General features: G+C 37.8%; 1 protein-coding gene across 9 annotated transcripts in view; it reads left to right on the top strand.

Moving 5' to 3' along the window:
- Positions 1-12,846, top strand: part of LOC121696861 (protein unc-80 homolog) — a 239,077-nt gene that overhangs the window by 158,299 nt on the left and 67,932 nt on the right. For all 9 annotated transcript variants that reach the window (XM_042077934.1, XM_042077933.1, XM_042077929.1 and 6 more), the window contains one exon: positions 1,070-1,166. In XM_042077934.1, coding sequence (XP_041933868.1) covers positions 1,070-1,166 — 97 coding nt within the window. The remainder of the gene's footprint in view (positions 1-1,069; positions 1,167-12,846) is intronic.

Raw genomic sequence — 12,846 nt, 5'->3', positions numbered from 1 at the left:
TCAACAATGATATTAGAGGTGCTTTTCTAAACAGCAGAATGAACACTTTTGATGAACAAATATAGTAAATAATTATTATATGTTTTGTTTTTATACTACAATATACCTGCAGCGTTTCATAAGCATGGTAAACCAACAGTTTTCTGGTCAGTAGGCAGACATGATTAAAATGACAGAAATTATTTAATTGGGCAATGGAGATTAACCTTGTGGAAGCTTATGACTAAGCTGGCTACAGTATTTACGGTAACACTTTACTTGACGGGTGAGTTCATAACACATTCATAGCACATGTCATAAACTGCACATAAGGCATTCATGACTGTTTCATGAGACATGACTGAACATTCATAACAAACCTTTCATGAATGTGGAAGACAGACCGACAACAACTTGTCAAAATAAAAGTCCAACAATCGCAAAGCGGCATTGCTGTTTTTGTTCCAAACCTCTTACCTGATCACGTCCCATCTGAGTCAGTGGGCTACTCCAGTGCCAAAAAGACAGAACATGGTCAAGCAAATAATTCTTGTTTCATAAAAATGTATTTGTTTTATGAAGTAACCTTTGCAGATGATTTCTCATCTTTTGCCACTGGTTACACAAATACGGCTGAATGTAGGCTAGTTTACCTCCCAGTGTTAAACTCTGTGATTACGAATACTTCCCAACTTGTATAGTAAAGTGACATTCGATGTAGACTCCATAAGATATTCATGAAATATTTACAAAGGCTGGAGAGAAGAACGGCAATGCTGCTTTGCGATTGTTGGACTTTTATTTTGACAAGTTGTCGTCGTTCTGTCTTCTACATTCATGAAAGGTTTGGTATGAATGTTGAGTCATGTCTCATTAAAGTCATGAATGCTTTATGTGCAGTTTATGACAGCTGCTATGAATGTGTTATGAACTCACCCGTCAAGTAAAGTGTTACCGTATTTACCACTATGAAAGAATATTTCTAGGGTATTATATTCTTTACACCACATTCAATAGTCATGTTGTGTACAGTAGTGCATCTATATACAGTATATACAGCAAAAGTATGCTTATTTTTGTGTATTTACAGACTTTTGCTATGGAAATGATGACTTGGCTTTCACCATCAGTGACTCCATCAAACTATGCGTGACAGTTGTTGCATATGCACCTGAGTCCTTCAGAAGGTAAGCATCTTTGTACAACAATAGTAAAGGTTGGTTTTTAAATATAATTACTTATTTCTGGGCCACGTCATTGGGCTATTTGTATTCCAAAGGCCCAGGGAACCTCATGAAGATGCATTGTATCATGAGCTGCCTGAAATACGTAGACATGATACTTTTCAGCTTACTACGTGATTCCATATGTGCTGTTTCATTGTGATGACAATAGTATACAGTATTTATTCCACTGCTTGGTTGAATTTCCCATTGTCCTACGTAATTTAGAACGACCATTAACCGTATGTTATCTGCACACCTATGAAGTAGATCCAATTTTTTGGCCGTATCACACTTGTATATTAATTCGCCGAACTCGTTGTGAAGTTTAAATGAACTGTTACGTTGCATCCGAGCTGTAAAATGCAGACGTTCAGAACATTGCAACATTGTAGCATATGACGGAGGTGGCTTTTAGCTAGATGGATGACAGCAGGCTAAGTAAAAGCGATGTTTCAAAGCTAAAGTTCATCAGAATCTTGGGATACGCCCGCTTGACAACGGGAGAGATAGAACTAACGACTGGCCTTTGGCCGTAGCAACCATCCATTTAGAACTAGTAACGGCAGTTTGTCTTGTGAGTTGAGAAATTAGTTGATATGTGTCGGAAGAAATTAGTTCTACAAACAAGACAGTTTTAGCGATTTAAAACGTTTAAATTGTAACAGGAAATGAACACAACGCAAGTGGCAACAGTGGAATAAGCGGGATAATGGACTCCACGGTGGTCTGTTCACAGAAGTTAATGCACTACGAGGTTTAAACGGCCCTCCGCTTCGCGTCCCTTACATAGACATCGCATTATCATTAAAAAGTGTCACCCAAATGTAATGTTATGGTTATGGGATTTGGCAGACACTTTTGTCCAAAGCGACTTACAAATTAAAAAATATATACAATAGTTATACAAAACATTTAACAGTAAACAATTAAAATTCTTGAAGTTAAATTAACAGTGAACAGTTTTAAAAAGATGGTAAGACTACATTAAGGTTAATAGCAATAATAAACAATATTAGTGTCAATACAATCAATAGCCTAATGAAAATAAACCATAAAAATAAACAAATACTTTAATATAATATAATATATAAACCATTACTCATAAGACAGGCTTATGCTGAACAGATATGCCTTTAGACTAGTGCTGTCAAACGATTAAAATTTTTAATCACGATTAATCGCTGAATTCCTTTAGTTAATCACGATTAATCACATATTTTATCATATGATTAAAATTCTATTATTTTGCATTTCTGAACTTTCCAGGAGTCCATATTAACAATAAAGCAATTATTGTTTATCTTGATTGGGATTCAAATGAAAGCAAAGCAAGTTACTTTATTAACTGAACTTTAAGACATAGGTCTATTTGATTATTTTAAATCAAATTTCAAAAGATGTGCAGCAGACCTGAGGCAACACAATATATTCTTCAGAAATATAGCTGATATAAACTGAAATAAATGCTACTGCAGAAGTGCATGCACAAAATGTAGGCCTACACACATTATAAAGGGCATAACAAACAGAAAATATTATATTCATACTATATTCATTATCTTTGAGTTCAGTTGAAAATAAGGAACTTTTCAACATGAGTGCATTGCCATTTTATAGGCCTACAGTCTATGGTGCACTGTCACTTGCCACACACATCAACGGCGAAGTTTTTAATAGGCAAACACTGGATGAACAATGGATTTTATGGAGCAGCGACCAAATATAACTGAATCGTGATTTACACGGCTGCAAAGTGCGATGCTGGTGTGCTGAGTTGTATTGAAAAGAATGGAATCTAATGTAAATAAATGTCGAAAGCAGAGTGCATCGCAAATAGTAGCAGCCAAAGAGGAATGTTGATAACAGAACAAGTGACGGTGAAAAAATCTTTGGCGGCACACAACTAATGCGTCAGCCTAGGCTACTACTCTTTGGCCGGCTCGTTAGCCCAACCAAGTGTGTGCAGCATGCCTTTACGTAGCCTACTAACGGCGTAAAGATACATTTGATCTGCATCACGCCACATCACGCCCCATTTTAGCGGAAAACATGTTAACATTATATCATTGAAAGATAACTAGTAATCACACGTTGACGTTACATCTAGTCATTAATTCACAGGACATTCAATCATTTTACTAACACGGCAGTTATGAAGAATTATGTTAATGTAACTTATTCATGTCGAAACGATGTACATTACCAACCTAATTTGTTTGCAATACCCCATCTATTATACAAATTTAGCATGTACACTTACCATAATAATATCCCATGCAAAACGGTTAGCTTGCTAGCTAGCTAACTGTGGAACTTCAGTATAACATAGCCAATTATCTCACCTAGTTGTAGGACATAGGCTACGTTCATATTACAAGTGATAGAATGAATGTGTGACTTATGTTTAGTTGATGTTATGACATGTAAAGTTAAGCTTGCTGAACTTAATTATAGTCAGCCACGGGCAGTTTGACTGTGCCTATCGATACATTGGTGACACTCCTGTTAGAGGGAGAGCAGATAGCTAACAAACGTTCAGAAAAAGTCCTGTTGACTTCCGTTTCCGCCCCCTGCATGATGGCTGCTTGGTAATTGAGCTGCCGACCTTTAGGACTATTAACCCACAGTTTACAAATTATTTAAAGTGGTTTCTCACTTATAAGTAAGTGTATTACTTTGTCTTTACTTTTGACTATAAAAATGAACCAAAACAGCCGTAACAGAAACGAAGTAGCTAATAAATCCACGGCCACTCCAGAGGCTAGCGCAACAGTAGCTAATGAAGCAGCCAGTGCAGCAAGTGGGCTGATGGCTGAAGTTCTGACTGAGATGAAAGGAATGAGAAAGGACATATCGGAAAGGTTGGAGAAGATTGAGGAGTCCTTAAAAGGTGTGAATGAACAAATTTGAGGGTGTGAAAAGCGACTGGATGAAGTTGAGCAAAGAGTGAGCAACATAGAAGACCAGGGAGCTCGAACAGACCGACTACTATCCTACATGATACGCAAACAACGCCGCTTGGATGCACACTGCGAGGACATTGAAAATCGTTCGAGGAGGTCCAATTTACGGATCTATGGGGTGAAGGAAGGAATGGAGGGCAATGAGAATATGCTAGTGTTCACGGCAAATCTGCTAAAAAAGGCTCTGGATATCCCTGCAGAAGAAGATCTAGGTATCGAGCGCTCACTCGGATCCCTTGTGTCAAAGCCTACTGAACCCAACTCCTCCAGATCGATTGTGGTGAAGTTCCTTCATTTTCAAACAAAACAACACATCCTGTATAAAGGTTGGAATACGAAAAACATACAATTTGAGGGTAGCCGTATCACATTGGACAATGATTATTCAGCAGCACTGCAGCGTAAGCGCAAGGAATATGGAGAGATTAAACGCCAACTGAAGGAACGCAACATTAAATTCAGATCATCATACCCAGCAGTGCTGAGAGTTACCTTGGATGACGGAGAAGTAACCTTCAACTCAGCGTGGGAGGCCGCAGAACGACTTAAGCAGTTGGGAATCGACGTAAGATTGTCGGAGGCCGAAATTATGGATAAAGAGCTACATCAGCTGGGATGGATGAGCCAGTTTCGCCAAGGCGGAGAGCAGATATCGCGCACCCTGGTGAAAGATATTGAAGCCCTTTCTAGTTAAATATCCGACGAGCTTGAAGTGGTAGAGAGCGTCAGACATGAAGTAAGTTTGTCATTCACTTTAAGTTGAGGTATAGGACCCCTTACAAAGACATTCAGCCTTACTGACTCTCACGTTGTGTGCGCTAATAACGAGATACTGTAATAACGAGGTGCTTTACTGGTTTTCACGTGTTTATTTGGACTCATGCAGAGATTAATATGTTTTGCCACCATTATCCTGTTACTTCTGGTTATTTCCTTTATTTTTAAAACAGTCTGTTGGAACAATTCTCAAAAGTATAGACTTACTTGCAAGCACGGTGGACAAATTCCAGGCGCAAAAAAAAAAAAAAAGATGGGACATTAACCCTTAATGAACAATCTTTTGTTGGGGATAGAGAGTTAAGACAAGGTTGCCTTACTTTTAAAAAAAAGTATGCTCTCTTTTCATTTGATAATTTACTACTCATAATAATTTGATACTCTTTACAACTTGGACCTTTTGGTGAATCCACTAGCATCTACATTGAAATAGTGGGTAGTCCGATAAGGACTTTAAGGGGAAAACTAACGCAAGGATCTCATTAATAACTTGTGTTACTGTCTTAACACCAGACAGCATTGGCCCAGACTTAGACGGTCTAGTCACTCCTTTCCTTCTCTGTCACTGCTCTTAGTTTGGGTAGGAGGCAGGGATCTTGACTCATAAAGGCATGGGTCAACAAGTGGAAGTTACTGTTTTTTTTCATGTTCCTGTAAATAGTTCTGTTTGTTTTATTTTACCACTTTTATATGTTACGCACACCTTGGAGTAAAATGCCTAAGAACAACGGTTGCAATGTTTCCTGCATTCAAGCTGATATACACCAAATCCCAACATGTCAAGCTGTACAGTAGTTACATATAATGTTAAGGGCATGCATAACCCCATAAAAAGAAGGAAAATACTAGACCAACTTAAACGAATGAACTGTAATATTGCCCTCCTCCAAGAGACACACTTATCCGATGCTGAACATAAGAAACTGACTAAATCATGGGCTTCACAGGTTTTCTATTCTTCCCATTCATCTGGACGTAGGAGAGGTGTAGCAATTTTGATAGGTAGATCGCTTCAATTCTGCTTTGACTCTCAGTTTCAAGACAAAGAGGGGAGGTATGTGTTGGTAAATGGTACAATAAGTGGAGTTTGGGTAACTTTGTTAAATGTATATGCCCCAAATGATAATGGCCCACAATTTGTGAAAGCCATATTTGATTTAGTATTAGAGAAAGCACTAGGTATATTACTGATTGGAGGGGATTTCAACACCATGCTAAACCTGCTTTTGGATAAGAGCCCTATGTCTTCTGTCCATCCAACAACGAGTAGAACACTAAACAATTGTTGTGAGGAATTTGCTTTCATCGACGTTTGGAGACATTTACACCCAAAGGGTCGAGATTATACATTCTACTCACACCCCCACTCAATTTACTCTAGAATTGATTATTTTGTTATGCCTAGAAATGAATCATATAGAGCAATTGACTGTCAAATCCATAACATAACTTTGTCAGACCATGCACCAGTGTCATTGGTTTGGGATGTGGGAAAGGCAGTGTCCTCCAGCAGATGGAGGCTTAATGCCTCTCTGTTGGGGATGCCATCATTTCAGGCTTTTCTGAGAATGGAGTTTGCCCTCTACTTAGAATTTAATGATAAAGAAGATATGTCCCCAATTATACTCTGGGAAGGTGCAAAGGCGGTGTTAAGGGGAAAGATCATTCAATTTGCCTCAGTTATAAAAAAAGTAAGGAAAGCTAAACAGAATGATTTGGAAAAGCAAATACATGACCTTGAAAAACAACATAAAGAAAATACATCCACTGAAAATCTTCAGAAGCTCAAACAGGCAAAACAGGAACTTGAGGAACTCCTGACTGAAAAAATTGAAAGAAACCTAAGGTTCCTGAAGCAGAAATATTATGAGCATGGGAATAGAGCGGGTCGTCTCCTGGCTTCCCAGTTGAGGAGAAAATGCAGTCTTGCTACTGTCCAAAAACTCAAAAGTAACGACCCTGGCAAACCATTCCTAACTAAGCCAGATGAGATTTCAGAAACTTTTGCAACATTCTACAAAGACTTATACTCAGACAAAGACACTGATGGCAATCCAACATTAATTGATTCTTATTTAAATTCCATAAACTTACCTAAAATAGATCATATTTCATCTGAGTTCATAGACAGGCCGATTACTAAACAGGAAATTGAGGATGCTATTAGAAACCTAAAGAATAATAAAAGTCCAGGTACAGATGGATACATTAACGAATTTTACAAAACTTTCATTGACCTCATCAGCCCAGTTTTGGAAAGAGCATTCTCCTCTGCCTTTGAGAGAGGGGAGTTACCTTTAACTTGGAGGGAAGCAATAGTTTCAGTAATACCTAAAGAGCATAAGGATCCTACAGATTGCGCATCATACAGACCAATTGCATTGTTAAACACAGATTGTAAATTATTAACATCTATACTAGCTAAAAGAGTGGAGTCTGTTATTGATACTTTAGTACAACCTGACCAGACAGGGTTCATAACCGGTCGCTACTTACCAGATAATATCAGAAGACTGCTTAATGTTATGGAAGGCAGCAGAAACTACGCTTATCCTTGCATGGCACTGGCTGTCGATGCTGAAAAAGCATTCGACCGTGTATCATGGCCATTTCTATTTAAGACCTTAGATAAATTTGGCTTTGGCCCTAAGCTAATTGGATGGATACAGCTATTGTATACTGCCCCACAAAGCATGGTCAGAGTTAATGGACATATTTCACAACCTTTTGGTCTACATAGGGGAACACGCCAGGGCTGCCCTCTCTCACCACTCCTTTTTGCTTTAGTCATTGAACCATTAGCACAGATGATAAGAGAAGATACACTTATCAAAGGAATTGAAATTGGCAATGAAACACACAAAATCTCCCTATATGCAGACGATATATTAGTTTATATTTCAGACCCTTTAAACTCAATCCCTAGACTAATGGACTGTTTTACTAAATTTGGAAACCTCTCAGGATATAAAGTTAATGTCAATAAGACAGAAGCTCTGGCACTAAATCCACTTATCACACAATATCTTAGATCATCACTCCCATTTAAGTGGCCTAAGGATGGTATTACATATTTAGGCACTACCATTCCCCATGATTTAGATAAATTATATAAAGCCAATTATACTAAATTAATGGACAAAATATCTGCTGATCTTAGTAGATGGACTGTGCTCCCCCTTACACTTTCAGGTAGGATAGAGAGTATTAAAATGAATGTGCTCCCTAGGCTGCTATTTCTTTTTGAAACGTTGCCCCTTACACCACTGAAAAGTTTGTTTGTAACTTTAGACCGTCTCATCTCCAGATTTGTTTGGCAGGGAAAACGCCCGCGAGTAAAATACAAAGTACTACAATTGCCTAAACATCAGGGAGGATGGGGTCTCCCCCACCTGAGAAAGTATTGGTTGGCTTGTCAACTACGGGCACTAACCATTTGGATTACAAATAAGGTGGACACAAGGTGGCTAGAGATGGAGAAATCAGTCTGCTCCTCGGTACCATTGGCATATGCCCCATTTACCAAGAATAAATCCTTAGAAGATACTTTGAACAGATGGTCAAAAACTACTCTTAATGCATGGCGAGAGGTACAGCGAACCTTTGATCTCCCTGGCGACATATCAGGATTGTCAAGTATAGAGTATCTCAAAGATTTTATTCCTTTAAAATTAGATGTGGGATACAGAAGATGGAAATACTTAAATCTAACATTTGTCCATCAGCTTATTGAGACTCAGAAGTTAAAAACATTTGAACAACTTGTTGAGGAATTTGATATACCTAGATCAGACTTTTTTTAGATATCTTCAGATAAGGAGCTTTCTATTCAAGCACCCTACCTGGGATGGCCTGAGGACATTGGGCTCTCCGATTGAGCAGTACTTGATGAAGATTCAAGAGGGAAGACATACAGGGAAACCCATTTCAAATTTATATAATGTGCTATCTAGCATGGAGCAAACAAACACTCTACATGTTAAACATAAATGGGAAATGGAGCTAGAAATAGAAATTAGTGAGGAGAGTTGGGGCAATATTTCCTTGCAAATACATAGAGTCACCAATGCTGGCATATGGCGAGAGTTCCAATGGAAAGTAGTCAACAGATGTTTTAGAACCCCCCATATACTTTCTAAAATGGATCCCAGCCGAACAGGTGCATGTTGGAGGAACTGTGGGGAAGAGTCAGCAGATCACTCCCATATATTTTGGAAATGCCCTGTCTTAAATAACTTTTGGAGGGAGATATTTGATTTCCTTGATAATATATTTGGCCTTCAGCTGCCTAGGGAACCAGTGTTGGCCATTCTTGGGGATGTTCCAGATGCAGGGATGAATCGCAAGACAAAATATTTATTACATATCCTTCTTGTAGCAGCCAGGAAAACAATAACACTTAGTTGGCTTAAAACAGACCCCCCAAAATGTGAGACATGGAAGTCAGTAGTTAAAGGAATTTACATAATGGAAAATATAGCTTATAAACTAAGATTACAAGAAGCACAGTTTCTGGAACGATGGACACCATGGTTGGAACTGATGAAGGAGGATGGGACTTAGGCATATTTGGGAAACTTAATTGTCAGGAATATTGTCAGATGTCATGCTGTGCAAAGATGGTGTATAATGGTAAATGTAGCAACTGGACTCATTGTTTCTGGACTAACCTTGTACATTATTTTTGGTGTGTGCATTTTTAGTTATTTATTTACTTATTTGTCTTTGGTGTGTGAGATATTCTTTTCTTTGTTTAAACCCTTTTTTTTCTTTCCTTTTTGTTTAATATAGGGTTACCAGATGTGGTAAACAACTTTGTATTTGAAAACGAAAATGTCATATTGATGTATATGAATGTGTAATTTTACCCAATAAACATAAAGTTAAAAAAAAAAAAGAAAGAAAAAGTCCTGTTGGCAAATTTGAGGAAAAGTCGGTAAAGGGGCTATTTCACACAATTTGAGGGTGCTGAATTCAAATATTTTGTTTACCAAGCTCAACTTTAAGTTTTAAGCTTGCTAATTAGCATAATTTACATACTTTTTGGTTTTGCCATCAGATATCATAGAATTGCAAAAAACAATGCATTAATATACTCTTTATGTATCAGATATGTTGTAGGATAGGACAGGAATTTCCTCCAATGACCCTCAAGTAGCAAATGAAAATAAGAAATAATAAATTGAAATAATAGCTAAAATTCAGTATGACGTGTAGAAACAAAATAGATTCCTTGATAATAAATTGATAGAATAGTAGGTGACTGCTCATTTTTCTGTAGAAAGTCCTTTGTCACTAACTATTATGAACAGTCTTTAGGGCAAGGACAGTCAGTCTTTACAGAGGATTTACACTGTATTTGTTTGCCTATGCTTGCCTAGTTAAAACTTCTCACTGGTGCTCTTTCCTATCATTCAAATTCCAGCCATGCAGAAATGGAAGAGTGTGCATGTTTGAGGAGTGCTGAAGAGTGCTATGGAGATTGCATTATTTGCAAAGAAATTAGACAAGATATCCTTTATAGTGCAACAAAAAGAAACATTATCCAGTGCATCATTACTGCATATGATGCTGAAAGGGAAGTGGACCTAGGACAAATCCTTTCTATGCTATGAACTGATTAATGTCCCTGTACTGTAGCTATTGCAGATAGCAATGGTTATTTGTGAAGTGGAAATAAGTCCATCCTCACTCAAGTGCTGTCTAGCAATGTGGAATGTCCAGTAGTGATTACTGCAAAAACTGCTCATTCAACACTGGTAATAGATGCTCAAGATCTAGTTATGTCTTTAGGATACCCATCTGACTGCAGCACATTTAAGAAGTATGCAGGAAAGTTTGTAAGACACTTTTGTATCGTTATTTGGTATTTGTTATGGGGTAGCAAATGATGTTAACTATCAAAGAAATAGACCTAATGTAGAAATACACACAGATATTGCAACAGATAATGGTGTAGGCCTGGTGGGTGGAGTGGTGGAGTGGTTGAAACATACTTATTAAATTACACTGGGAGCAAAGATAACTATCTTCACTTTTTTCCCCTTTGCAACGGTCAAAGAAATCCCATAAACACGGGAAGGCCTAGGGTAGCCTACATCAGATGGCCTTAAAGGTAAACTATGCAGTATTGGCAATGTCTGAGAAACTCCATCGCTACCTTTTTCTAGCCGGTGCCTGGCCTGTATGTGTATTTGAATGCAGTAAAGCAATTCGTTACACTCGTTATACTTCCTGACACTGAGGCCGTTGGTCCGCCGGTCCACAGTTGCAAGGGTGGTTTTTCCGCTCACAGGCGCTAGGGGGAAGCGAGACGGCCACCATTCAACCCGAAAAAAGTCATATAACCATTCCGATGACTCTGAAGCTGTTAAATGAAGGTAAATTAAGCTAAAAAAAAATGCATATTAAGCTAAAAAACCTCCATAGTGTGCCTTTAAGATTAGGCTCTTCTGCATAGCATTAAGTGATTTGCATGCAGTAATTTGAACACTGACCTTGATCTAGCCTACTTTGGCTATTTAATGGTAATTTATTGCCAAAACACCATACAATATAAATGAGCTATAACAAACAATAAAGGACTTAATCACACACAAACTACTATTTTACTGACTACAAAAATAATAATTAAGTAGGAAGTTTAGAAGTTTAAAATTGACCCAGAATTGACCAAAAGTGCACCAAATTCAACACAAATGACTGAATACACTTGGAGGAGGCCTGCGTCCTTTCTTTTCCAGATATTTTAGGATTTGGATATCGTTTCGGTATCGAGTATCAAGATATTTATGTCAGGTATTGTATCAGTCATAATTTTGGTATCGTGACAACACTATGCCAGAGCCACTCTGTTTTCTAGATGTCGAGCTCTAGTATGGAGGCAAGGACACATACCAAATTCAGTGTTACTAGAAGTAAAATGTTTTTTACTTGTCGGTTGTTGCTAACGGTAGATGCAGTTCTGCATTAGGCTTATTCCCGCTATCTAAGTTCATATGTACTGTAGGATATATTCTGAGTTGAAGGTTATCTGTGCAACTTGTTATTGTGATGAAATGCATTAAACACCACATGAGGGACTCACTATGTTAGCAATAAAATATGGTTGTGTTTTGATTAGAATTTATTACATGTTAACTGTAATCATGTTCCCATTAAATATGTTAATAAACTATAGTATGTGTTCTTAATGCTCAAACATGTATTTAGAGAACACTTTTATTTGGTTTTAGTGATTACTTTTGAAATCAACCCAATTTAGGGAAAAATAAGCAAAAACAATCGCTATTTTAAAATGCTGATTATGCGGCTTAGAACTCAGAATTGAGCTTGGTAAACAAAATATTCAAAATCAGCACCCTCAAATTAGGTAAGAAAGGTGGTTTACCAACTTTTCCTCAAATTTGCCGTCAGAAGTTCTCTTCTGTGAAGCTGCTCTCCCTCTAACTGGAGAGAACAAAACATAGGAAGGAACATGGCCACATTAATCCCATAAACACACATATAACTCTTACACCAACCTTATTTTGTGCCTTTTATTCATGTTTGTTTCAAGATTTAGTAAGTTTACTATAAGCACGTTTCGCTCTCCACTTTGATGCAGCATAGATTTCCATTATATCAGTCATCTTCCCCCTAAAAGGGGGCGTGTATGCAGCACATACAACGTTCTGTTCCATTCCATTCGTCAGTGCGTATTGTTTAGTTTCCAGTCTGGCTAGATCGGTGTGGTGTTGTAGTTGTTCTAACGTTACTAGTTGTTGCAACAGCATGTGAAAAAACTACAACGTTTGTTACACAAAAATGAATGTTAATCTCGCGATAAAAAAATTGACGCCGTTAAAATAGGTTTCCGTTAACGCCGTTAATAACGCGTTTAACTGACAGCACTACTTTAG

This window comes from Alosa sapidissima, chromosome 22 (assembly GCF_018492685.1).
Source record: "Alosa sapidissima isolate fAloSap1 chromosome 22, fAloSap1.pri, whole genome shotgun sequence".
NCBI lineage: Eukaryota > Metazoa > Chordata > Actinopteri > Clupeiformes > Clupeidae > Alosa > Alosa sapidissima.
Note: the sequence above shows the minus strand (reverse complement) of the source record. Positions and strands in the feature narration are given on the sequence as shown.